This window comes from Lactuca virosa, chromosome 2 (assembly GCF_052849685.1).
Source record: "Lactuca virosa cultivar CGN04683 chromosome 2, Lactuca_virosa_CGN04683_v6, whole genome shotgun sequence".
NCBI classification, from domain to species: Eukaryota; Viridiplantae; Streptophyta; class Magnoliopsida; order Asterales; family Asteraceae; genus Lactuca; species Lactuca virosa.
The window spans coordinates 235525823-235553317 of NC_136427.1; the positions used below are offsets into that span (position 1 = coordinate 235525823).

Below are 27495 nucleotides of genomic sequence, written 5' to 3' on the forward strand. Positions count from 1 at the left end.
TGACACATCGGTCCATGGTGCAAACCAGCTGTTTGCTAGAGTTCCAGCAACTTAAAGCATTAAGCTACTTCCTTCAATTCCTAGAGCTCCAAAGCTCAAATCTGGACCAAAATGATACTAAGAAGGATAAAGTTTCCAACTTATCCTCTGGGACTACTCCAAAGGGTCCAAAACCCACCTACAAGGCTTGAAGATGCAAGGAATTAACCAATAAGAACTTAATCCTTAAAGTTGAATCCCAATACTTTCCAAAAGAGGTTCTAGCACTAAAACCATCCCAAAGGTCGGTGCTTTATAGACATGCATGTCCAATGCATGTCTTGAACCCAATTTAGGTCAACAAAGGGGATTATGAACTAATCTTTATACATGGCATCAAAACTCAACTATAAGCCAGATCTAATACTCTATAAGGTCACCTTGACCTGGAGATTCATAAAGTTGCAAACTTTATGAGATCTAACGACTCCAACTTTCAAGAACAAGAAGCCAAAGGGACAAAACTCAAGATCTAGCAACATGGAATGATAAAAATCGGATCTTGGACACTTACAAAGGTCCAGAAGAAATCCAAGCTGAAGGATGAGCGACTTGCTTGCTAGATCTTGCTTTCTTCTTCCAACTTCTTCCTTTTTTGGCTCCAAAAACACTACACTAGCTCACAAATGAGAGGGAAAGATGATTAGGGTTTCCTCAGGACTTAGGGGCTAATAGGGGCAGAGGGTAAACAAACCCTAGCCTCCACTTTCCTTTAAATAGGGAGCAAAACCCGAAAATTAGGGTTTCATATCCAGCGACCAACACACCGTGTTCCAGGAGGCAACACGTCGTGTTGCACTTAATGAGACCCGCACCTTTTCTTACCTCGACACGCCATGTTGGCACCTCCAACACACCATGTCCAATTACAAAAAGAAGTGATTTATACCCAAAGTTGCTCCTCAAATTTCCGGGTGTTACAGTTTAACATTCAAGTCATGTTGAGGGCAACTTCTTAGCAAGCTCTTGTATCTCTCCCAAGCTTCATACAATGACTCTCCCACCTCTTGTTGGAAGTTAGAAATATTCTTTTTGAGCTTTGAGATCTTCGAAGGTGGACTAAATTGCTCAATGAAAGCATCACTAAGATTAGCCCGTGTAGTGATGGATCCTGGTGCAAGAGATTTCAACCACACCTTTGCTTCACCGGTAAATGTGACCAGAAGCATCCTTAGTAAAATGGATTCCCTTGGCACATTAGGAACATGAAAGTAGTTGGCAATGTATTTGACCTCATGAATGTGCTTGAAAGCATCTTCATACTCTTTCCCGGCGAAAGGTATGTCCTTGAGCATGGATAGACTATGTCCTTTGAGCTCAAAACTTCTATCGGCTGGTATCAGGTGGAACTAGACCTGGTCCATGTTCTTCACATATCCTCTTCTTGTAGTCTCTCATCGACATTCTTGGTATATCCGCCATCTCTTCAACCTCGACCCTTTATCTCTTCCTCGTCTGAACTTCCTTTAGTATATGACTCTGGCTCGTATCCAATTCCCTTTTTATAATGCATCCTCTCGAAGCTTTCAAATCCTCTATCCGACTGAGAAGTGCTTGTTGACTCGTTAACTTTCATGTCTTTCTTCTTGTGGAAAGCGGATTGTGGGTCTTGAAGTGGAGGAACAATAGGAGTTTTAGATCCTCGGGTCATTAATCACTGAAACAAAACAAAAACACGTAAAAGGAATAAAAATAAATAAATAAAAAGTTATATGAAGCGAGACCATGACGTGGTGGATATAACCACGACGTGGTTGCGTCTTAGAGAAAAATGAAAATAAACAAATGCAACCAAATTAGTGAGAAACTTGAGCATAGAAAAATAATTCAATCAAAGATAATCAATACCTGGCAATGGTGCCAAAATTTTGGTGGTTGTCGAGACTACCATATAAAAAACCTAACAACGATACAATACAAAATGAATTGCAGTGTGGTAATTAATAGGGATTGAATCCACAAGGATAATGGAATTAACGAGGATTCGGATCCATATATTAGGAAAACTACAAGTTATTTAGTCATAATTATCTATCTTATTCGTTTTTATCTTGTTCCTATTAGATTATAGTTATTTGAGATCCTAGTATATAAGGAGAATGCATTTGTTTTGTACGTATTGAGAATTCAATCAATAAAACAGAAACATTGCATGTTATCAGATTCTTTATGGTATCAGAAGCCTAGATCCATCCCACGTCGGCGACGATCATGACAGTAGATAAGGGAGAAGGAAGCAAGAAGCCCAAAAAAACCATCGATGCCAACTCACCCTACTACATCCATCCATCTGATTACCCCAAAATAAATGTATGTTAATGATGTGTTGAATGACAACAACTTCAACGAATGGAAACATAAGATGATAAATTTCTTGTTTGCACATAACAAAATACAACTGGTCGATAGATCAATTAAGAAGCCAAAATCTACATCTCCCATGTACATGACATGGATGTGAGTCGATGCCATGATCAAGGGTTGCCTGACAACGGCAATGGAAATAGACATCTGAACCAGTGTAAGATATGCAAACATCGCAACTGAAATTTGGAAGGACCTGGAAGAACTATTCGAGAAGGAGGGAGCACCTCACTCCTACGAGTTGAAACAGTGTTTGAATGCCACAAGACAAGACAAAGCTTATGTTTCATCCTACTACACGAAGTTAAGGAATATATGGGATGAACTGCAACTTGTCCTTCCTACATCTCGATGCACCTGTGATGGGTGTGATTGTGCCCTGGGAAAGAGGTTGAATGAACTGAAGGAGAAGGAAAGAATTTATGAATTCCTTATGGGGCTTGATGAAGACTTTTCCATCATCCGCACCCAAATTCTAGCCATGAAACCTGCACCATCTTTGGGAGCAACCTGTCACCTAGTGGATGAGGATGAGCACCAACGAGTGATCGTCGGAGGTTCGAGAAAAACAAGCAGATAAGTAGCATCCTTTCAAGTAAATATGATGGGCAAGAAAATGCCATGCCATGCACAAGTCGGATAAATTGTATAAACGGCTAACAAAGGACCACAAAGAACCTTGAAACAAAGGAACGACAAGGCAGCAAAATGTACTTTCTAAGGAAGGTCATAACAAATATGGATGCTTCAAGAAAATAGAGTACTCTAATTGGTGGCATGGGAAGAAAGACAAACAAAAACCAAAGGTAGTTTGTGTAGAGGTGGGACCCAACCCTATACCGGGGTTGACATATGAACAATATCGCCTATTCGTTGAGCACGTCAAGGAAGAGGGAGTTAATGAGTCCAATCCAAAGGCTAACATGTCAGGTAGAAACAACACATATGACAGATGGGTGGTGGACTCGGGTGAAACCGAGCATATCACACATATAAGTGATTTTCTTGACAATAAAGTCACTAACCCAAAGGAAACACCCGTCATCATTCCCAATGGTAACAAGGTATCCGTCATGGGCGAGGGTGAACACACCCTACCAGGGGGTCTCAAAATCAATGGAGTTTTACATGTTCCTGATTTCAATTATAATCTATTGTCTGTTAATAAGCTTGAAAAGAATCTCAGTTGTGTTATAACATTTTTCCCTGATTTCTTTGTAATGCAGAAATTGGTGACGAGGGAATTGATTGGTGCGGGTAATTGCATTGGAGTATTATATCGAATGGGGGTGATGGAAAGGAAGGCTCTCATGACAACTTTTGAGGTTTGGCATAAAAGACTTAGTCATCTATCACCCAAAAATATTCAAATTTGAGCTTTGTTAAAGATGTGTCTAGGAATAGTCAAGCTGATGTGTGTGATGCTTGTTTTAAGGATAAGCATACTAGGCTCCCATTCCCATTAGTGTAATAAAGACTACTACTTGTTTTGATCTTATACATTGTGATGTATGGGGGAAGTACATAACCTGATCACTCTCAAAAGATTTTTATTTCTTAAAAATAGTAGATGATTTTAGCCGATCTGTATGGACTTTTCTTCTTAAGCATAAACATGAGGCAAGCACATGTCTCATAAATTTTCACAAAATGATCAAAACACAATTTGGGAAAGAAATCAAACGGATAAGGTGTGACAACGGGGGATAATTTGTCTCAATCAGGATGCATGATTTTTATGCAAATAAGGGATAGTTTTGGAAACCTCTTGCCCATACACCCCACAACAAAATGGGGTTGTGGAACGCAAGCATGAACACTGGATAGAAAAGGCTCGTGCTCTCCGTTTCAAGCCAACCTCCCCAAAACCTTTTTGGGTGAATGTGTCTTGACAGCCACTTATGCTATAAACCAGCTTCCTTCCAAAGAACTTCATGGTGCTACTCCCTATGAGATTCTTTTCAACCAACCAGCAAGTTATGAACACATGCATGTGTTTGGATGTTTGCCTTATTATCGGAGTACCGAGACCAGAGGAGACAAGTTTGAACCACGTGGTAGACCCGAGGTGTTTGTTAGATATCCCCACGACACAAAAGGCTACAATATCTATGACCTCGAACACAAGAATGTGGTAATCTCAAGGGATGTAAGATTCCTTGAAAATGAAATCCCAATGAAGCATGTACATGACAGTAAGGAGATACAAAAAGAAGAAGAAGATTTCTTTCACTTCAATGATAAGGAAGTCACGCTTGTTGTTCAAAATAGAGTCATACCTCCTGTTCAGAATTCTTCCATGGTCGAGAGTCATATTCATGGAGAAGTGACAGATGACAACGAGGATGAGTACGATTCAAGCCAAGGCAAATACGTGTCATCCCCCTTAAATGATTCCTTTACTGAGGTTGAAGATGAACCCATGCAGACTGGTCACAACATAAACCATGAGACCAATGATGCTTGTCAATGAAGAGAAACTTGAACCAAATCTCAGCCCACTCGATACAAAGATTATGAAGTAAAGCTGCCCCCTTCGATCAATCATCCACAACCTGAAACCGATCAGGTTGCCTCAAAGGTACATCCTCTTACTAACTATGTCTCATATGAAAATTTTTCTAAAGCTCACAGGTCCTTCTTAGCTACCATCACTACACACGATGAGCCCAAATGTTTTAGTCATGCAGTTTGAGCTGAGCGATGGAAGAAAGAAATGCAAAGGAAGATTGACGCCCTTGAATAAAATAAGACTTAGGAGCTTACAAACTTGTTTGAAGGCAAGAAGGCCATAGACTCCAAATGGATATACAAAGTAAAGTATAATCTAAATGGACACGTGGAGTGGTACAAGGCCCGTCTTGTCGCAAAGGGTTATACTCAAATGGAAGGCGTAGATTTTCATGACACCTTTGCCCCGGTTATGAAGCTCGTCACGATACATCTGTTGCTAACAATAGCAGTTAAACGTGATTGGATCATACATCAATTAGATGTAAATAATGCGTTCTTACATGGCGATCTAGAAGAGGATATATATACATGAAAATACCATAGTGTTTTAGAAAATAAATTGAGACACGTGTTTGCAAGCTCAAGAAATCCTTATACGGTTTAAAACAAGCTTCAAGGAATTGGTATCATAAGTTCACAACAACCCTTCAAAATCTTGAATTTCGACAGTCCCATGCAGATCACTCCCTTTTCGTTCATAAAAATGAAGATACATTTATGGCAGCCCTTATCTATATGGACAACATCATCATCGTTGGGAATAATAAGGGGAAGACTGAGGACACTAAAACAAGTCTTGATAATAGTTTTAGTATCAAAGACCTTAGGAATTTTAAGTACTTCTTGGGAATAGTGGTAGCTCACACAGAAGAAGGAATAGTTCCAAGTCAGCGAAAGTATACCGTTGATGTCTTGGAAGATTCTAGACTGCTTGGTTGTCGACCTAGTCGGTTCCCAATGGAACAAATCTGAAGTTAGACAAGGGAGAAGATGAAGATCGTATTGATGCAAGCATGTATAGACACCTTGTTGGTAGACTTCTATACCTTCAGCCTTCAGGCAACCAAACTCGATATAACCTACACTATAAATATGCTTAGCCAATTCGTTTCCGACTCCAAACAAAACCATTGGGATGCAGCCTTGAGAGTGCTTCGCTGCCTCAAGACCATGTTGGGACAAGGAATACTTCTACCAAAGAGGAGGGACGGACCTAACTGCTTATAGTGATCCAGGCCCGTTAGGATGCCCTTTCTTACGAAGATCACGAATGAGATATTTGTTGATTTTAGGTGGTGCTCCAATTTCTTGGAAGTCCAAGAAGCAATTTGTTGTCTCCAGATCCTCAGCTGAAGCTGAGTACCGAGCAACGGCTACCACTGTAAGTGAAATCATATGGATACGTTGGTTGTTGACGAAATTTGGTGTTGCTTTGAACACACCAACACCTCTTTTGTGCGACAATGAGTCAGCCCTTCACATCAAGGTTATCGATAGCGATAGCGAGGAAATAGCGACAACCCACCTATATGCTACGTAGCGATAGCGATGAAATAGCGACAGCTATTTCATGTTTTGTGATTTCATATAAAATTAAACACTATATTTACCTGCACCTATTCAACAATTAAAAATAACACATAGAACTAACAAGTATCAGTTCTATTAAGCTAACATTAAGTTCCAAAAGATTTTTACCACAAAAGATTGGTTAGTTTTAGACTCTAAAGTCTAAAATTAAGTTCTAATACCACAAAAGAGAGTGTTATGACTCTAAAAGTCTAAACTCTAAAATACCACTAATCGACTAATCATTATCCTCATCCTCCTCAAATACGAGTTCATCTTCCCCCTCTATTTCAACAAACTCCTTATAAACCCCAGCATCATTTTCCTCTTCAGGTTCATTTACTAAATGGGGTTGTCTAGCTCTAGCTCTACCTTGTGAGCTTGACTCGGCAACCCCAACAGCCCCTTGCATCCCCCCTTGCCTCCCACCTGGTGTTGTTGTTCTTCTAGTTAGATGAACCGGCTCATCCACCCCCATAGCCTCTGCCATAACATCCCATCTCAAGTCATCACCCTCAAACACGAGACCATCATCATCACTCGCCAACCACTCAAACGGGTCATGTATGTGCGAGTCTTCCAAGATGATCGGGTCGATCATATCCCGCATATCATACCTCCTCCTTAATGCTCGATTATATTTGATGTAAACTAAATCATTTAGTTTTTGTCGTTCAAGACAGTTTCTTTTTTTCGAATGGATCTACAAAAATAAAATTAAACCATTAGTAAATAGTGCAAAGGATATTAATCTTAAAAAAATGAACAACTTACATGTTCAAAAACACTCCAGTTACGCTCACACCCTGATGAACTACGAGTAAGACTCAACACCTTCACAGCAAACTTCTTAAGTGTTGGTGCTGATGATCCATATTGTATCCACCATTTCGCTGGTGCAAGTGTTGTTCTTAATTTAACAGCCATATGTTGCGCAAATAACTCTTCTGCACTAGTATATATAAAGAGCTCTTGGTGAATCTTGGTCTCGTCTTCTTCTGATGACATCTTATGTATGCATGCCATCAAGCCCTTAATCACCTCACTATCTTCTTTCACTCCTAGGTTGTTGTAAAAAATACTTGGATTTAGATAGTGACCAGCCGCATGCAAATCTTAATGAAGTTGACAATTCCACCTGTCATCAATAATTTTGAAGAAAGCTTTGTATTTGTTGTTGAATAAGTATGCAATATGCTCCTTTGCCCTATCCATGGCTTCATAAATGTACCCCATAGCCGGCTTTCTTTCACTATATACCAATCGAAGCACCGCTAGTAATGGTTCACCAACTTTGACAGCAATATCAATGTTAATCCAAAAACTAGGTGAAAAAATAGTTGCGACACATTGAGTTCCTCCCTCCTCCCCTTTGAACCTGCTTTTGTTCCAAGCTTCAGACGTGAACAACTTCTTCAAACTTGTCTTATGACTCCTAAAGCAATTTAGAGTTAAGAGGGCGGTTGCAAACCGAGTCTTTGGAGCCTAATCATATCTCTTTGACCCGTAAAGTCTCTCAACATATTCAAGAGCAATGTACGGTTGTAAATGTAAGTGTTAACCGCAATTGCTTTGTCTAGTGTCTTCTTAAGATGAGTCACTTTGAAGATGTCTTCAAGCATGAGATCAATGCAATGCGTAGCACACGGAGTCCAATAGATGTGTGAATATTTTGCTTCCACCATTTTCCCCGCCAAAACATTGTTTGCAGCACTATCTGTTACAATTTGAACCACATGATCGGGTCCAGTTTAAAAGTCTTACCTTTTTGAAGTTGAACAATCGAGATGGATTCTGGAGTAGTTGGAGTCGTCCGGGGAGAAGGGGAGATGTGTTGTTGTCGCTACTGTCGCAGAAGTGGGAAATAACCCGCCAAAATCTATTTTGGTGATTTTGGCGCCATCATACAATCTTAGGTCGATTAGACGAGAAGACACGGAATTGACTATACTATTCCCCGCCTAAACCAATTCTGACCCTAATTGCTACGTATCTTAACGATTTAAACAAAAAAAATCAATTTTTCCTGATCGCTATACACACTATTTCATCGCTACAGGCATGGTAGCGACCCAACAAAGCTACGCTACGCTATTCACTATAGCGAGGATAGCGATCGCTATTAACAACCCTGCTTCACATTGCTCACAATCCGATCTTTCATGAGTGTATAAAGAATGTAGAAATGGATTGCTACTTTGTAAGAGAACGTGTAGAGTCCAAAGAGATAGTCCCTGTAAGGATCAAAACGCAAGACCAGTTTGCTGATTTACCAACTAAACCACTTGCTTCAGAACGTCTCAAGCTACTATCGGGCAAGTTGGGCATTCTGAACCTCATGCTCCAACTTGAGTGGGAGTAATGGAATTAACGGGGATATGGATCCTTCTATTGGGATAACTACAAATTATTTGGTCATATTTATATATCTTAGTCGATTTTATCTTTTTCCTATCAGATTATAGTTAGTTGAGATCCTATTATATAAGGACAATGCACTTGCTTTGTACGTATTGAGAATTCAATCAATAAAATAGAAACATTGCATGTTATCAGATTCTTTAAAGGATTGGCTCAAATCATTTCTATGCATTGATTTTATACAAAACAAAATATACAATGATATGAGGTTTTCTCAAAATGTTAAATGCGATAAAAACTAATATATAAAAATGACTAAAATGCAAAAATATAAATCCTATAAACAAAATGTTCCAATATCATGACAAATCGCAAGTTCAATTAGTTGACTAATCATCATAATTTTATGGTGCAATAGGTTTGATGGATTCTAATTTAGCTATATGAACTCCAGAATGTTTGATATTATCTAGACCATACTTAATTAGTATAACGGTTAGAGCTTTATAATATATTTTCTTAGTTAAAGACACAAATCAATGAATCGTGTAATTTATGAAAACCAACTAGCAATAAAATTTAAGAGCTATCAAATCCAAAAGAAAAAAATCAATATGATTATATTACCGTTGTGATGGAAATACTTTCTTGATTTAAATAAAATGAAAACAAGCACTTATACCAGTTGTTGCTTATTAATTTAAAGATCCATTACTTAATTATGATTAACCAACAAGATAAAAATTCACATATCCTAACTCATGATTAAAGATATATGAACATAGATAGATGTTTTGCTAGAAAATAGGTACATAGTAATATAATATCATCAAACCTATACAAAATTATTCTTAATCAACTAATTGTTTATTCACCTAATATTAAATATAAAAACTAATTACTCATAATAATAACAATAAAAATTATACCAATAACAATTGCAAAATGAGGATGACAAAAACTTATTGAAATTGTCATTTCTTGTTGCTCCAAAAACTCGATCCAATTTCAAAATATCAATACAAAAATTAGCAAACCTCCTAAAAACGAAAATGAAAACAAAAAAGATTAGGGGTTTCTGAACCCTAACTCTCCATATATGCAAACTCCTGAAAACGATATGAACACATAGTATTGAATATGAATCCGTCGAAACTATGTTTTTTAGAAATAAAAACCTACTGAAAACGAAATCGGTGGAGAAGAAGATATATGTTCATGCTTTTCGGATCCAGAATGTCATCAATGTTGTTCGTCTTCTCCAGATGTCAAGGACTCAACTCTATCAGAAAACCGTAGATCTCTAGTAAGCCTAACGTCGACGTTGTTGGTGAGATCTGAAACCTTAGCTTGTGTTTTCAAATCTGGGAGAGAGCGGGTTTCGTTGCGGCATTCCAATGAGGAGGGCGGTGTTCCGGCGATGAGGGCGACGTTCGGCGATGAGGGCGGCATTCTAGCAAGGAGGTTGGTGGTAGTGGTATCTTTTAGTTGTGAAAATCAATGAGCAATATGAGAATTGTAAGATAGGGAGGAGAGGGGTAAGGGTAGTATTTTATTTTATTTTTTTAATTGTTGTGTAAAGACATGTAAACTGACAAATATGTCATCACATGAAGAACTTGTGACCAACTTAACGGGAGAAGATAACGGCAATTAACTCAAGGTACCAAATCTGCATAGAAGTTTCAAATTTGGATCATTTGTGCGAGTAAAGAAAAATTAGACCCAACCTACATTTATTGGTAAACCACATAGACCATCTAAAAAAAAGTTTTGTTTGTCTGTATAGTTTCAAAAGTAGGATAGGTTGGAGAAAATCATATTCCATTGTGCCAACCATTTAAAAAAAATATCATGCACCTTCTTGTCAATTGTCCAACCTAAAAATGCGTATAGAGATAAATAGGGATAGAAATTTCGAAATTGTTTATGGTTTATGAAAATCGTACAACTATAAATAGAGGGGCTGTAATAATGGAATTCGCAACTCCGGTGTCATTTTTTTCATTTTGTTAAAAGGGTGGTCAATTTGTGATATGTATTATTTTTCATGATTGCCCCGTTACATTATGTTTTTTTTATTACAAATACACACAGTGAGGGTTCATCGTAACATGGAAATAACTACAAATTTTAATCCCTAATAGTGGCTTTAGAGAGGAACGACTTATCAGATCAAATACAACATGATTATCAGTTTTATCTTAGCCTATATTTATTTGATACGAAAATGTATTAAAATGATATGAGCAAACAAAAGTGTAACGATTCCTTTATTATATCGTTAACCAAAATCAGTATCTTGTAATAACTAATGAACAAAAGTATAAACTGAGCATGGTTTACCCAAATAAACAACAAATCAGAGAAACTATTGTACTCATCTTTTAGTTTTAGGACAAAAATGATTGAGGGAGACATCTCAATTCTCAACTCCAAAAAGAAAAAGAAAAAGAGAATGAATTGGCTAATATATGCACAGAGCATTAGTACCCTCAAAGACATTATATTCCAGAAATCCCCAACCCCAATGAAAAAAGCATATACAATATATGCACAAAAATAAAGCTTAAAAAACCTTCAATCCAGCACATTAAAATTCTCCATGAATAGACATTGCTATAAAAAAATTAACATGATATGTCAAATCCAAACCCACTTTCTACATCTCCTCATAAAAAAGAAAAATGGTCCATCAAGATTCTACCTCATAAAAGCATAACAAAAGTAGAATTTTAAAGACAAGAAAAAAGAAAGCAAATGGCTATGTTTTGCTTGTTGACAATTTCAGGTGGACCTCATTTGCTTTTCTCTTTTTTCCAGCTAAAAGGACAAACATAAAGTGCAAATCACAAGTAACAACAAAAAGAAGCAAAATTTTCATTGAGAAAGTGAACACAGATGAGATGAGATGAGATAATTAAATTAGCAACACTTTTATATCACTAAAACTACAACTAAAAGAATTCAAAATCTAAATAAGGACCCGATGATCGATCCGAATCAGAGGCTTTCTTGTCATTTTGATGAGCCGTTGACTTGACCGATTGACTTTGACTCTGACTCTGACTCAAGAACGAAAGGTCAACCGGTTTTGGAATCTCTGGAGGTGAAATCCCACGAATAAGTGCCCAATTTATGGATTCGAAAAACGGGTGTTGTTTTATTTCGGTTGCACCTCGTTTATACCCTAATCTTTTTTGTGGATCTTTAACAAGAAGACCACGGATCAAATCTTTTGCAGCAAAACTAATGTTTGATCCTTCTGGAAACTTTAAGGATTGCCCAACAACATTAAACAATGTCTCACGATTTCCATTTCCTTTAAATGGTGTTTTCCCATGAAGCAATTCGTATAAGAATATACCAAAAGTCCACCAATCAACAGCACTACCATGGCCATCACCTCTAATGATTTCAGGTGCTAAATACTCATGGGTCCCAACAAATGACATGGATCTTGCAGATGTAGGTTCTACAACAAGAACAGGACGTGAATCTAGGGATATGTTGTTAGGTTTATGTTTATCTGATTTGGGTTTTGATGTTTTTGAGGAATTGAAGAGACGAGGTTTGAAGCAAGAAGTAGGCTGGAAGCAGGTGGGCCCAGGTAGTGTACAAGAGGGGTCGATACATGATTGATTGATACAGTATGAGGTTGCAGTGCAAGAGGGTTCGTTTGTGGATTTGACTAATCTAGGGCTAACACAACACCTTAATGAGAGATCGAAATCTGATAACATGATGTGTCCATCTTCTCTAACAAGAACATTTTCGGGTTTTAGATCTCTGTAGACTACACCCATCATGTGAAGATACTCTAAAGAAAGTAGCACTTCGGAAGCATAGAATCTGGAATTTGTAAAGCTAATTAACAATGACAAGATGCACATTGTGAAGGAATTGATTCATAAACATGTTTTGAGATAGACAGGGTCAGGGAAGAAGGGTTAGAACCAAACCTGGCTGCTTGTTCTGAGAAATGTTTCCCGGGCTGACGTTGGCGGAGAATATGAAGATCGCCGCCGCTGCAAAACTCCATTAGCAGACACGAGAGTTTTTCCGTTTCGAAATGAGAATAGAGAGTAGGAAGAAAAGGATGATCCAATAAGCTTAAGATCTCCCTTTCAGTTTGAGCTCGCATCAATTTCTTCCGACCAACGAGCATTCCTTTATCCATAACCTTCACAGCAAACAAACAACCCATGCCTCTTAACTCCGCCAGATACACACTTCCAATATCCCCAAATCCGAGCTTCTTCAAAAGCCTAAAATGAGATAAACTCAATTCGCCTCCGTCTTTCGCTTTCACAGACTGAATAGCATCCCACCGGATATCATTCGCTTTATGCGGCTTGGAAGGGCAAAACGTCTTAACTCGAGCTTCATTCGGATCTACTACGCTATAAGAAAAGCTGGAAGAACTCAGACTAGTCTTCTCACTTCCCTCACATTCTTCATTTAGATGTATGACGTCTTTCTCCTCGACACCGATATCACTAGCTTTACAGGTGGAGCAATTATTGGAGCCGCTAACGGTGCTAATGCTCAAATCAGTCCTAGGACTGGAATTAATGCTAAGATCTTGGAAACTCAGATCGGGTGACTTAGCTGAACCATTATTAGGGCTGTTTTTAGCGTCTTTGCTCATAGCAGAGTCTAGAAAGGTAGGGCACCAACTGTTTGATAAAATGACTGAAAGAAGAAATGATGGAGGGAGTACTAGTAGTGGTGGGTGGTGGTCAAAGGAGGGTTTGGCGACGCCGAGGTGGTCAAACGGGGAAATGGGAGAGAGAGGGAGGCGCGAAATAAGGAGTTAGCATGGGGAATCAAAGCGATGCGTTCAAAATTTGAATGGAGCTTTCAGTTTCAGATACCCGATGATGAATAATGAATATTGAATTGAGTTGGGTTTTGAGTCGAATAGATTCTTAAATACTCTCCCATTCCTCAATCCTCACCAAACAAAATAATATGACAAAAAAATAAAAAAAAATAAATAAATAAATAAATAAAAAACTTCATCTAAAATAAAAAGAAAACTAACGGTAATAGTTAAAATTTATATAAAAAACTAAAGAGTTAAAAAAGCTTTCAAAAACAATTTGAAGTATTTTTTGAATTAAGAATTTTTTATTTGAAATAAAAGATTTAAGTTCGTAGAAGATTTTTTTTAATTTGATATTTTATAAAAAACTAAAATTAAAAAAAAAGTTATTAAAACCTCGTTACCAAATATATTGATTGTGATTAAATTTGAGAATAGTTGTGAATGGATTAATAAATAAATTTATTCTGAAAATAACTTATGATGAAATATTGTTGTTTTTAGGATGATGTAAGAAAAGATTGAGAATAAATATGTAATAAAGAATTAAGGAAAGAGTTAAAAGACAAAGGAAAGGAGCAATAAAGTGGTAAACGGTGTGAATTACGAGGAAGACAAGGTGCGTTCAGCGGACCAAACACCTTCACCTTCACTTACGAACTGCCCAAACCGTTTCACGCTCATCACAAGACGCTTGTATAGTTATATTCATGTAAAATAAGGCAACCACCCTATTTTTCTAATAATAAAATTATATACTTTATATATTAGAGAGTAAACTAACTATATTTTTATGGTTTTCTATAAAATAAATCATTTTTTTCAAATTGACAATATAGTCATAGTCCGGAACACGGCATTCCGGACCTGGTTTTTTACGGGTCACACACGTGGTTAACCTGACCATAACTATCGCCACATATATACAATATTTTAAAAACCGGTTTTTTAGTTAAACTGGTATGGTGATCGGTTTCCGATTCAACCAGTTTAACCGGTTCCACCGTCGGGTCAACCGGTTTTTATAATTTTCATATTTTTTTCTATATTCTTACGCATACATACATATATAAATCATGAATTTGATGTTTACAAGTTCAAACATTAAAAATACACATAAAAATAAGTTGTAGATCAATCCAAATACATTAAAATAACACATAACCATAAGTTTTAGTGTTTTACATCAATCCATATACGTCTAAAAGAAAATAAAATATAATACTGAAACAAAATATAGTTTTAGATGAATACAAACACATTAAAAAACTTTATAACATTTATCATATGTTTTTATTTAGAGAAAACTAAGGGGGTGTTTGGATAAATTAGTTTTTAGCTTATTAGCTTATTATGGTGGGAATAAACAGTTTTTGCAAAAGTGTTTGTGATGGGAATAAGCAATAAGCAAGGGGGGATATGTTTATTAAAATCATCATATTTAGCTTATTCCTACCACAATAAACTGATTTTTAAGGATTCTTATCCAAATACTTAAATTTAGCTTATTGTGGTGGGAATAAGCAATAATCAATAAGCACCCTCTTTTTTCCTTATCCAAACACCTCCTAAATAGATTTGAAGAAAAAAAAAATCACCAAAGTTTATTATGTAAACTGTTATTTTCCATGTGTTTTTATTTGGGTTTTTTTTAAAACCAACCGGTTCAACCAGTTTTTTTTATAAAAACCGGCTGGTTCAATCCGGTTCAGAAATCGATCTAAAATCGGTGATAGTTGAACTGCTTCCTTCGACCGGTCAGTTCAAACGGGTTTTTAAAACATTGCATATATATACCATGTCGTAGAATCATTGTAGATACGCATTTCGAGCTTGCATTTTGGACGTTTAGGACTACATTTATACATTTCAAACAAGCAATTTTCAAAATAAATGTCGTATGATAGTGAAAAACTCGAAATTTTATGGGTATGTGTTGTTATTTTAATCTTATTATTTCGTTTTCATATTATTATATGAACTTGTATGTATTGTGCTTTATATTTTAATATATTGATTTGTTTTAAGTAGATATTAGAGATATTTAGGCTTTATGTGTGACTTATATTTGTATTACGAATAATTACTACAATGAAAACCCTAGAGAACTGTCTTTGAAACACGTCGAAATACGAAAAACTAGTTTGCAATCCGTAGAACAAGTTCGAACACATATTGTCAGTCTGGATGCTAATTTTAATATTTTTGCATCACGACACTATATATGATGTGGTTGTCACTACAACATGCAAACCTGAATCGGGTCGGGAAATAATGACAAGGTTGCAGCCTATCCCGACACATGTGATGTTTTTTAGGGTGTTTTGTTTTGATCGGTGGGTCAATGTGTTAATCAGTATAGAATGTCACCCATTACCATGTCATTATTTATTATGCAAAAAGATGGTGAATCGTCATCAGTTTGATGTTAAGGAGTTGTTATTTTCGACAAATGACTATCAACTCTGCTTTGATAAAAAAGAGTTTTATGCCTTGTAATGGGTTTGTTTTTTGGGAAGTATTTTGCGGCCTATTTATCATTCACACAATTCGAAACTACGTGTTTTTATTTGTCTTGTCATCAGATTCAGTGAAAGTTGTTGACTTATATCATGTCTTCACTTAATGAGTTATCTTATGAAGACGCAATCTGAGTGTATTATATATGTTAAAGCATGAATTCTATGGTAGATACTATAGGCAACTAGTATAGGATGAATACATTACATTGGTTTCGGATTTGGAGCAAAATTAGACATGTATCAAGTAATTAACATTAAAATTATGTTTTTATATTGTATTTAATTTTTATAAATTGTCAAATTTTTTGTGACACGGATACCCTTGGAGACGAGTAATTTTGAAATTACATGCACAGACAGTTGTCTATTATCTTTGGTAAAATTGTACATACAGTTATTCTCAATAAAGCGTATTTGGAAGTTTAATATCAATAAACAAAAGACAATGTTTTAAAAACTAGTTTTTTAGTTGAACCGGTCTAATGATCGGTTTTTTGTTTGACCGTCGGTCTACATCTAGCAGTGATGTGTCTTAGCCTTCGAGTTTTGTACACTCTGGATAACCTGATCGATCGAGATATTCAATTTTCTTTGAAAATGTAATTTTTTTTCTAAACGGGCTAAGTAAAATCCAACTATCTAAGTTAAATAAACATGTTCAAACGGTTTTTACCGGTTTTATCAATGTCGTTTCAACCCGGTTTTTAAAGAAACCGTCTGGTTCAATCCGCTCTAAAACTTAGCATAAAACTGACCGTTGTTGAACCGCTCTTGTCCTCGGTTCCCGATCCGATCGGTTCAACAGTCCGATTCAAACCAATTTTTAAAACACTACAAAATGGTAAAGGTTGGAATGTGTTTTGTGAAGCAAACATACGTACCCACATAAGAAATGAGTGTAACAATATGATATTTTGATAATAGGAATCAAAGATTAATAGAATTAGAATAATAAGAAAATTGTTTTTGATGCGTTTGTTACTTTTATTAAGAGTTTTGAGTTAAATGATCATCAAACTTTTGATTTTAACTTGATTTAACCACTTAACCGATGATCATGCTAAATTAGACCATAAAGCCTAAATTTTTGTTTGATTTGACCATTCCGATCTCTTGGTTAGTCGGTTCCCCTACCTATGTAGCATGGCCACCTCCATGGGTTAGGTGGGGGTAAAACGATTCGATTTAGCTACTAAATTTTTTATCATCTCTGAGTTTATTTATTTATTTTTAATAAAACTATTTTTTAGTCAAAACTAAACTTGATTTTAAGTTTTTATCGTATTTTTTTTTTATTTTTCATGTACTTTTTTTATTTTTTTCGTTTTTTTATTTTTCATAAGTTTGATAATTTGTTTGATATTTTTCAAAAAGTGTAAAGTATATGAATCTATTAGATATATTACATTTTTTATCTTTGAATTTTATTTTTTGTTTTTTATTTTTGACTTTTTTTTGTAATTTTGGTTATTTATGGTTTTTCAATTGTTTTTTATTTATTTTATTTTATTTGAATTCAAGTATTCATTTTCACATTTTTTTGCTGAAGATATGGGTTTTTTTGGAAAAAAACGTTATAAAAACTTCAATAAAAGACCAAAATATAAAACAAATTATAACCAAAACATGAAAAAATAGGACAAAAATTACAAATATATATATATACTGAGGCTCAAATATATAGTTTGCTAAATTCTAATTAATTGGTAAGGTTAATATAAGAAATAGTTAATTATGATTATACATGATAATAACTGTAATGTATGTTTTTTAACTTTTAAAAAGTATATGTACTCACCATATTCATTATATTTTGTTATTTGAAATTAAATTACATATTAGATTTCCTATAGCAATTGATTTTCACAACCGGTATAAATTATTTGTTATAAATTATAATAAACAAATTTACATATAAATAATTATTTAGCTTATTATTTTCACTCTTAATGTCAACATAAATAAATAAATATACAAAAATACAAAATAAAACATAGAACACAAGTTTAGTTTTGACTAAAAATATAAAAATATATAAAAAGTTAAAACCTCGAGTTTAATTTTATTAAAAAAAAAATCAAAGTTCAAGGTCTAATTTTTTTTATTTTTTTAGAACGCCAAATTAATCCTACTCCTAACTTTATACAATTTGTCCCAGAAAGACTTGAACCCTTAACTACTTAGAAGAGAGACATATTTCTATATACGTGATACCGCTAATCTACAAACCTTTTGATTCAATGTCTAATTTAATGTGCAGAAAGTTTAGTGGTTAAATCGATTTGTTTTATCCCCACTTAGGTCACATAGGCATGGGAACCGCCTATGCTCAGAATGGCCAAAATGAACAAAAGTTCAGACTTAGGATCTAGTTTAGGGTGATCAAATGTTTAGTGACTAAATCAAGTTAAAATTGGAAGTTTGATGGTTATTTATTTGAGTCAAAACTCCCTTTCATTATACAGTACGCAAACAAAGTTGTTTCCATGCATATATGATTGTAACATGTTTGTATCCCTTAAAGCTGTAAATTCTCATAATCTGAAGACCTCCATATTCCATAACTAGTCCAAAACTTAAGCCGAGTACTGCTGAATCTCGTACAATAATCGATTGACAGACACTAAAATCACACCATATGAATTTTGAGAGTCGTGTAAATTCCAAAACAACCAAGTTACACTAAAATCACAAGATTTGATCCACTTCTTAGAACTCTAAAACACGCACACAAACAATGTGCAGCAAGAGGGGTACCAAATCATTTGAGTTTTGTTAAACAAGACTATACAAAAAAACACCTATGGACCCACATTTGCATGTAACACCAAGTACATAAAACTAAAACATATATCAGACAGATGGGTGTCTAAAAATTGTCTTGTTTTTTTAGAAGGGAAAGGCGATTTCATTTGACATTATTACCATTTGCATGTTTATGGAAGGGCCAAAGGTTTACCAAGCGCTCCAACACCCCTGCACTTTTGAAGTAACCCGAGAACCCCTGAGGAGTTGTTGGTGGGGGGAAGTCTTCTGCAGGCATTGCAAATGGCCTAACCATCTCTTCCATCTTATCCAATGTAAGATACGACCCCACTTCTTGTAACCTCTCTGGACCCATTATCGGTAACGTGTGTTCCTGATGCAGTGAAGTCACCTCCACACCTTTTTTCTATATATATATATATTTTTTTAAAAACAACATCATTTATTACAAGATAATAATATTATCCTGAACACCGGGATTTCTATTTGTAAAAAAATCTACCTACCTCCAAAGGGGATAAATCTGCACCGCGGCTAAAAGTCATCTCCAAACGATACCTTTTTGGGTCTTCCAAATTTACCTGGAGTGGAGGGATATCAATTTGTTTTATTTATTTTTTATTGTTATATGGGACAAAAAAAACCCAAACCACCAACCTCGGTATTTTCAAACATCCTTAATACGATGTAGCTCATGTAATCGAGCTCCTTTGTTTTCAAAAGCCGTTCCAAAGCATTGTCACAAATGAGGCCCGCCTCCCCTTGAAGGGATTCATCCAAGTTACAATAACGAAGAACATTCATCAACGAGTGAATATGAGATTCCTGTCATAAATTTTAAACAACTTTTTATTAAAAAAAAAAAAAAGGAAAAAGCGGAATCAGAACTTAATAATAATGATGGTGATTATCATTATACTATACTTACTGATGTGAAGTAAAGACGGGTCCGAACATGTCTCTCGGGTGTCCGCACATTGGCATATCTACACAAGTAAATAAATAAAGATGAAAGATCAAACAAACCAAGTAGGTAAAATTTTATTAAGCACTCAGTACTCACTTTGGATCCAAACGGTATTTTATTTCTTTGTCATCGTCTTCATCTTGATCCATGGACTTTTCACTTGTGAAGCTTGTTCTTCTTGATTCTTCGCTTTTAATAATGGATTTAGGTTGATGATCTATATGTTCTTTCACATTCTTCATGGAATTGGAGGTGGTTGACGTTTGACACTGACTCTTCAATTCTGCTACATTAGTGGCTTCTTCACGTGTATTCCTCAAATCAATTAAAATTTTACCCAATAGACGTCGAGCAATCTACAAAGTTGGTCAACATGGTGATATATACATTAAAAAAAGGGCAAGATAAAGTGTTGAGATAGTTGGTTACCTTGGAGCCTATTTTTAGTTTTTGCTTTGGGTTGATGCCATACTCATTTGGAATAACACCATCAGCAAGTAACTGAGATGCGCATTTAGGAATTAAACATTTACTAATTAATATACTACTTAGATTACATTACATGGAAGATGGAATATATTTACCTGAGCAACCTTGAAAAGCACATCAAGTCCATCTATATTAAGATGTGCATTGTGAAGCAGATCATACTTGCATGAGTCGTAAACATCCGGAATTTGTGTTATGTCGTACCTACTGTTGAAGGAAATACAAAGAAAGAAAAAATGTTAATTAATCAATCATTATAATAACCATGAATGGAATTAAATTGCCAAAAAAAAAACTTACTCTTTGCGTTCATTGTACAAGTCCCTTTCAACTTTTCTCCATCGTGCATACATTAAAAGAAAGCCTTCACTTCCACAAGGTAATCCAGCAGCAATTCGGTCAACATCTATATTTGTTTTACCAAGTGCTCTTGCTTGATCATATGGTGGGATTACATCATATGAGGTTGTTTCAGCAAGCTTTTCATCTTCATCTTTTGCTAGTAGTCTCACTTGTTCAGTAACTTTTTTAGTCAGCTTTACCTATTAATTACATATTAAACCAGTTAAATAAATATCAGATATTTTACCAGCCTAAATTACCAATTAAATAAATACTTTACCAGTGTAGGTAGAAGGTCTGCAGCATTGAGTGGAAGTCCAGCCCCATCAACCATCCAGGGTTTTTTATTAGATAATCCGTTTGCCTGTGCTGCCTTCACTCCAGTAGTTATCAATTCGTTCAATCTCGCCTAAAAGAGCATTAAAAAAAAGTTAAATTTATGAAATAATTGGTTTGGTATATCATGAGGTAACAGAGTAGAAGAAAAAACAACCTTAGCTTCTTCCATTTCAATACTTGCATTATCAAGTCCATCTAACATTGATGAATCCTTGCTAACAAGTGAAACCAGTATTGGTGTTAATTGTCCTTCCAAGTCTAGGAGTCCCTTGGCAAATGCAGCAGCTGACATCTGTCAAGATTGATGGATGAGTCATCAACTGGGGACCACGAAAGCAAAAAACTGAAGATAATATCAATACCTGCACGCGGCCCTCATCAGAGCTGTAAATTTTAAGGTCATGGCGATATGTGCTGTGAAGGCGAAGGAGTCCAGTACCTTCACCTGGATACATATTGTTGCGAAAATATCTCCCAAGTTCTTCAGCCTGTAAATAAGCAATGCACATATATTTAAATGATGATTATATATGTATTAGAAGACAAAATAAATACCTGTTTTCGACCAGCATGTGTAAGAACACCTCCATATTTTAAAACCATGAGTGCTTCAATGGGGCGTTCTTCTTCAGTATCACCTTTTGCAACTTTAACCCACTTAAGTGGCTTAAGTTGAACCTTTCGATAAATGCCTGAGAAATGTCCACCCTGGAAACAAAGAAGTTGTCATCTAATTCATAAAGTATCTCGGCTAAATATATGAAATGAATGTACAACTGCAGTAAGAATGATAAATTTAAATGTAAACCTCTTCAAGGACTGCTTTGACTTGACGAAGCTTTTCTGCATGTTCAATGTCTTCTGCCTCGCTGTCACTTCCAGGACCAGGTCTATTTTTTAATCGAATATCCCGTTAAAATATATATAACATCAAATCTTTTACTAATTAATTAAAATAGTAAAAGAGACGCAACAGAACTCTTAGAAATACCTAGTACGAGGTACTAATATCCGTGTAGCATCTAACAAGTCCTGCAATTGAACTGCACTTTTGAGTTTTGTCTGCAAGAAAAGAATAAAAGATAAGTCAAATTTTAACCACTAATTTTAGCAACAAATGAAAATATAAAGTTAAGAGTATAAAAAGCACCTCAGCTCTGGGTTTTCCCCCGTTGTATTTTAGCATTAAGTTCAGCAATTTTTCCTCAGTGACTTTCAACTTTACCTTTTGTTTTGGAGTTCTATCACCACTGTTCAAGTAACAAAAACAAAGCTATTCACAAATAACAAAACAAGTGCTCTCATTTAACCTAGAAAAAGACAAATAAAATAAGGATTTATATCTTACTGACGAATAATAGCAATCACACAGTGTAACTCCTCAGATTGTCCAAAAGAGCCAATGATCCCACTTCCTTGACGTGTTAGCCCCTCAGAAGGCTGAGCTGGCTCACTGACTTTCCAAGGTAAAACTGGTGGGATTGTTGTTGAAAGATGGGGAGCTTTTGCATCTAGAAACATCTTCCTCAACACACAAGCAGCATCATCATAATATCTGTAGTTATTGTTTACATCATCAAATCAAAACACAACAATACTCTATTAAGAGTAAAGAACTGCAAGTATGCTGCTATTATGAATTACATATTGCTATTATCGACATAAAAATGTAAGTACATTGCTATTATGGGTAAATAAATGCAAGTATAATGCTATTATGGGTAAAGATCAAGTACATTGTATATATTGTGAAAATAGTAAAGTACGTTGCTATTTCATGCAATTTTCCCTTTTCTTTATTTTACTTTGGTTCTTTCTGTCACATCACACATTGGACATTTTCCCTTTATAAGCAAGTAATGTGTGGAGGTCTTGATAACAAGTTAATTTAAATACATGCAAATGCAATGCATCTACAATTTAACAGCACATCTATTTCCTTAATCCTTAATAGAGAGAATTTACAATGCATGTAGATATGTGTAATTAATGATTATTACTTGTAGGAGTTTTTGACAAAGCTCCACCCATTCACATCACAAACATACGAACGGCCTTCACACCGCAACAGATCAAACCCACACACCTGTTGAAAAATGAGTATTGTGAGAATAGTTTGTTAGAATGTAAGGGTAAAATGGTCATTTAGTCTCATTCAGATGGTTTATTCAGCCTAGAAAAGAAACAGACGTCATTATTCGTTCAACCACTTTACCCATACAGGACTTAATGGGGAAAAAACAGGAAACAACCCCTAAGTGTCACAAGCAAGAAGATTTAGAAAGTGGCAGAGGAATCAGATAGATACACACACAGAGATTTCTTGAATATATAACATATTATTAAAGTTGAAAGCCAATATAGGAATGATATAACCTACCCCTTGCCTAAATGCAATGCAAACTTCTCTTGCCATTTGTTTTTCATTTGGAGTAAGAAGCACCGGATACCTGACCTGACATTCCCAAAAATATTAAAAAAAAAAACATTAGAAAGAAGCAAAGAATATGACTTTGACTTTGGTCCATGTCCATCTATCACTTACTTCTTTGCCATCTGGATTTCTCATAACTACACCATCAACAACAGGAGACTTCCTTGCCTCAGCATGTGCATATTCTGGACCAACTGTATACACCTGTACCACAATACAATCCATATGTCCTGAGCAAATACACAGGAAAATAAAATAAATGTTCAATCAAGAATTTAAACAACCTTAACATCTGTTCCACCAGTTGGCATAAATTCCTCATATATATAAGAGCCCTCACGTCTCACTCTTCTGACCTCTGGATGAAACTCACTTGATCTGTTGCCAACCTGAAAGATACCTCTTGACAGTTTAGTTCATAGTAATTACAAATTAAATACTTAATACACATAGCAATTATAAAAACTCACCTTTCTAAACAATTCTTTCATACCACCCCCTGCTGCACTTGGGTAATATATCATTATGCTGTGATCATCACCTTTAAACAAGGAAAAACAGAAAATAAATAAATAAATTCAAACACCAACCATACTTAGTTATGGACAATAAACACACATTACTAGCAAACAGGGAAAGTTGGAGAAGGTGTATGAAAAGGATTGTGAGATATGCATACCATGAACAGGCTTCTCTACAAAAGGCTTCCAAAATCGCTGCCCATGAACCTCAACAAAATCTTCTTCCTCAACAAAATACTCCAAATCTTGATATGGTTTGTCCCTATTTACTAATGCATATCTTGGAACTGGAATTCCATACATTTCCAGGCACTTGATGATGTTTAAAATGAAAACAGAAAAGAGAGAGAGAATCACCATTAGTAATTGGGGAAGATTAGAACTAATGCATACAGATATTAGCAAAACATGGTATTTATGAAAGTTTATTAAATGCTATACCTCATATACTTTCCTCCGGTCATGAAGAAGGTGCTGTGGTCCCAATTCGTTTACAAGGAAAGGTCTGGAACAAAGAATATGTAAAAGGTAACATGAGTAACCAGCTTTTTTTTGCTGGATTGTTGGTAGCTGTAAAAAATGCTTGCATGCTGGTCAATCAAATGTATGTTAAAGAAAAACTAGTATAAGAAAACAAATGTCACCTTCAAACTGAGAATACTAATCTCAGTATGAAGGTAAGAGAAACACATACTTCCTTAGTGCAGCATAAGCTTCAGCTTTTCTAAGAGGATATCCGGAGGAATGGAAAGCAATCAAACAATCACATATTGGCCACCTGAAATAGCAAGCCATATAATCAAAGACTAGAAAACAGTAAGAATTGATGACTAATTGAAATTTTGCAAAGTGATATTGTATAATTGTACCTCTCTATCGGTTCATCCAGGATAACTCTGTCCCCAAAATGGATGATCTACAATAGAAATATGTTATTACCAAAAGTTTTAGCATAAAAACTGGTACTATCAACAATTTCAATATCAGCTGCTTGCATGTCAACAACATTACGAATAATATGCTGTCTAATAGCAAACTTTTTCTAGAGATGCCAATCGCCGCACTTAACATGGAGCCACTTGCTACTTTAGAACTTCAGAATATCCGAATCTCACTTCTATTTCATCCAAAAGCGTAACCGAATCAATCTAAAAATAAAGTCCACAAGTAAAGTACTGATAATAACTTGCCTCAAATTCACCGAACGCTTGCAGCCTCTCTAAGATTTGCCCCATCGGAGCCGAGAAAACCTAATGTCGCCGTCACCATCGGGAGGAAAGAAAAAAAAAACAAAAAATCAATAAACGAAACCAGAAATGAAATGAAATCAAGTGAGAAACGCGATCACTGAAAACACATTCACTGTAGTAGCTCATCCATCGGAGAACTAGATATGCGTGTAAAACTCAAGAAAAAGGAACAGAACCTCGGGGCCGCATTTCACCTTCTTTTCCATAACACACACACCGACTTTGATCTTCTTCCCGACACCATTACTTCCCCTCCCCTCCACCATCTCTGTTTCTTCTCTCTCCAAATGTAGGTATCGCTTTTCAAACTGTAATTTAACACAACAAAAACAAACAAAAAACTCATTGATATACATGTATACAGTATACATACAACATATATATACGTATGTATATATATATATATATATATATATATATATATATATATATATATATATATATATATATATATATATATATAGAAAGAAAGAGATTGATAAACAGGAGTACTACCTGAAAAGCGAGAATCTGAGCCGAAGGAAATAACAAGACGAGTGAATCCCTGTGATCTCGCTCTCAATATCTGGAGAAAGGAAAAGTGGTAACGGAACATGCCTGAAAAAGGAAAAAGTTGCGGATTTATAAGGATATCCGGGAAAAAAAGATTTTTGTTTGAGAGATAAAAGATAATATGTATGGGGGGTGATTCTGGAATATACACACATATACCTCTTTCACGGCAAAAGGATTCACTCTTTTTTCCCTTATGCGGTCATCCTATCCCTTTCGGCTTTCTCTACTCTTTTTTGTACATTTCCCATTTCAAAAAAGAAATTGCTCAAAAAGATTTTTATAAATTATGCAATCAGATCATTTTCAATTTTAATATTAATATTAAAGAAGACATAAAAATTAACGATTTTGAACATCAACTCTTTTCTCTCTTTCTAACCACATTAATTTTTGTGTTTAAAACGTGGTGGAAGAGCCTATTACAAAATACCAGTATAATACTATATAAAACAAAATAGTTATATTTCAATAGAGTAATTTGGATAAAATAGTCGAGATTAGAAAAATAAAAAATAAAAGAAAAAACATTGCCAACGAAAACGATATTATTCTATCAATCCGGCCATGTTGTTAGTTTTTGTGATAGAAAAGTTTTGTTTGGTATGGATAAATATGATGAAGTATGAAGTTGGCTAATTAAATGTTAAAATATATTTGATAGTAGTTTTTTAATATTTTTTAATTAGTTAATCTATTTAGTTAATGTACAAAATAAAATTTGTTAAGCAAGCAATCAAAGAAAAACCAAGAAAACGATACATATAATTAAGATGGTTAGATGGATGTGACTTATGTCTACGGATAGATATCGGAGATCACTTATTATTCAAATGTTTGAAGTGATACTTTGAAAATCCTAGCTATGAATAATCATAACCAAAAACCTAACAACTATTGGGTTGGGACCATATAAGTAAACCTGACATAACCAAATTCAGGTTTCTTCGCTTTGTACTGTGTCCGGTTATCCATTTGGATCGTTAAATTCCAAATCACACTTTCACCACACTTTTCAAGTGACACCATTTTTTACCACACCCCATAAAACTGATGGATGGCATACCTCACTTTACCACACTTTTGTTTTTTTTTATTGAACAAAATGTAATTAATCAAAAAACATTTTTGTTTTTTTTTTCATTTTTTAGTTGAATAACATGTAATTAACTAAAAAAACTTCATTATTTGAATTGAAACGATTACATTCCTAAAAATGAAAAAAAAAATACATAAAAACGATTACAATCCTAAAAACGGCAAAAAAACATAAAAACGATTACAATCCAAAAAAACGATTACTACTTGTAATATTTTTGATTAATGTCCACTTTAGCCTTCAAAACCATATCGAGCTCGTCTCCGTAGAGGTGATCGAAAGGTTTTGTTAAAGATTTTATATCCCGACTTCTTTGTTTCTCCTCTCGAGCTCGTTGTTTTTCCTCTTTTGATCTTTTTTTCTCCTCCAACTTCTCCTTTTTCAAAACTCAAAGGAGTCTCAAAATTCAAATTATAATTTTCCAAACTACTAGCAACTCTATTACTTCATCTCCTCTTCACGTTCCCATTGTATTTGACGATGATCCTCTCTTTTTTGCAATATCTCGACCCATTGGACGAACTACTTCTTCAAGCTCG

General features: G+C 35.1%; 3 protein-coding genes and 1 non-coding gene across 5 annotated transcripts; 1 reads left to right on the forward strand and 3 right to left on the reverse strand.

The window, feature by feature from the left end:
• The first annotated feature begins 972 nt into the window (after window positions 1-972).
• LOC145161911 (small nucleolar RNA R71) lies at window positions 973-1079 on the forward strand. Its single transcript, XR_013738768.1, has one exon. It is a non-coding gene; the product is annotated as a small nucleolar RNA R71 (small nucleolar RNA).
• A 5645-nt stretch (window positions 1080-6724) lies between these two features.
• On the reverse strand, window positions 6725-7413 carry LOC145158298 (uncharacterized). Its single transcript, XM_079077217.1, has 2 exons — window positions 7261-7413; window positions 6725-7189 (listed from the first exon to the last, which is right to left on the reverse strand). The coding sequence occupies exons 1-2, from the start codon at window positions 7411-7413 to the stop codon at window positions 6725-6727; spliced, it is 618 nt and encodes a 205-aa protein (XP_078933343.1).
• A 4290-nt stretch (window positions 7414-11703) lies between these two features.
• On the reverse strand, window positions 11704-13738 carry LOC145160509 (Protein kinase superfamily protein). Its single transcript, XM_079079733.1, has 2 exons — window positions 12810-13738; window positions 11704-12699 (listed from the first exon to the last, which is right to left on the reverse strand). Exons 1-2 carry the CDS (start codon window positions 13496-13498, stop codon window positions 11805-11807), a joined length of 1584 nt encoding a protein of 527 aa, XP_078935859.1. The 5' UTR covers window positions 13499-13738; the 3' UTR covers window positions 11704-11804.
• Window positions 13739-18836: 5098 nt separating this feature from the next.
• On the reverse strand, window positions 18837-25964 carry LOC145160508 (inositol hexakisphosphate and diphosphoinositol-pentakisphosphate kinase VIP1-like). Of its 2 annotated transcripts, none has more exons than XM_079079732.1 (28): window positions 25801-25964; window positions 25500-25613; window positions 25246-25305; window positions 24925-24971; window positions 24750-24833; window positions 24497-24560; window positions 24214-24367; window positions 24005-24075; window positions 23819-23923; window positions 23646-23738; window positions 23481-23555; window positions 23101-23186; window positions 22449-22655; window positions 22251-22350; window positions 22092-22162; window positions 21909-21990; window positions 21656-21808; window positions 21463-21588; window positions 21255-21392; window positions 21042-21170; window positions 20720-20961; window positions 20515-20626; window positions 20360-20431; window positions 20027-20286; window positions 19892-19949; window positions 19621-19788; window positions 19470-19544; window positions 18837-19369 (listed from the first exon to the last, which is right to left on the reverse strand). In XM_079079732.1, the coding sequence occupies exons 2-28, from the start codon at window positions 25569-25571 to the stop codon at window positions 19106-19108; spliced, it is 3168 nt and encodes a 1055-aa protein (XP_078935858.1). In that variant the 5' UTR covers window positions 25572-25613; window positions 25801-25964; the 3' UTR covers window positions 18837-19105. The 2 variants fall into 2 exon arrangements, with proteins under 2 accessions (XP_078935858.1, XP_078935857.1); XM_079079731.1 differs by having other exon boundaries at window positions 25482-25613.
• Between the last annotated feature and the right edge of the window lie 1531 nt (window positions 25965-27495).

Excerpts from the sequence above, each read along its gene's own strand:
- LOC145160509 (XM_079079733.1), bottom strand. The coding sequence starts at position 13,498 with ATGAGCAAAGACGCTAAAAACAGCCCTAATAATGGTTCAGCTAAGTCA. Across the intron at positions 12,700-12,809 it reads TTCTCAGAACAAGCAGCCAG|ATTCTATGCTTCCGAAGTGC; the intron begins GTTTGGTTCTAA and ends TACAAATTCCAG.
- LOC145160508 (XM_079079731.1), bottom strand. The coding sequence starts at position 25,571 with ATGGTGGAGGGGAGGGGAAGTAATGGTGTCGGGAAGAAGATCAAAGTC. Across the intron at positions 21,171-21,254 it reads TTGAAATGGAAGAAGCTAAG|GCGAGATTGAACGAATTGAT; the intron begins GTTGTTTTTTCT and ends ATGCTCTTTTAG. Across the intron at positions 19,545-19,620 it reads GGATGTTTGAAAATACCGAG|GTAAATTTGGAAGACCCAAA; the intron begins GTTGGTGGTTTG and ends CCTCCACTCCAG.
- LOC145158298 (XM_079077217.1), bottom strand. The coding sequence starts at position 7,413 with ATGGCTGTTAAATTAAGAACAACACTTGCACCAGCGAAATGGTGGATA. Across the intron at positions 7,190-7,260 it reads ACTGGAGTGTTTTTGAACAT|ATCCATTCGAAAAAAAGAAA; the intron begins GTAAGTTGTTCA and ends TTATTTTTGTAG.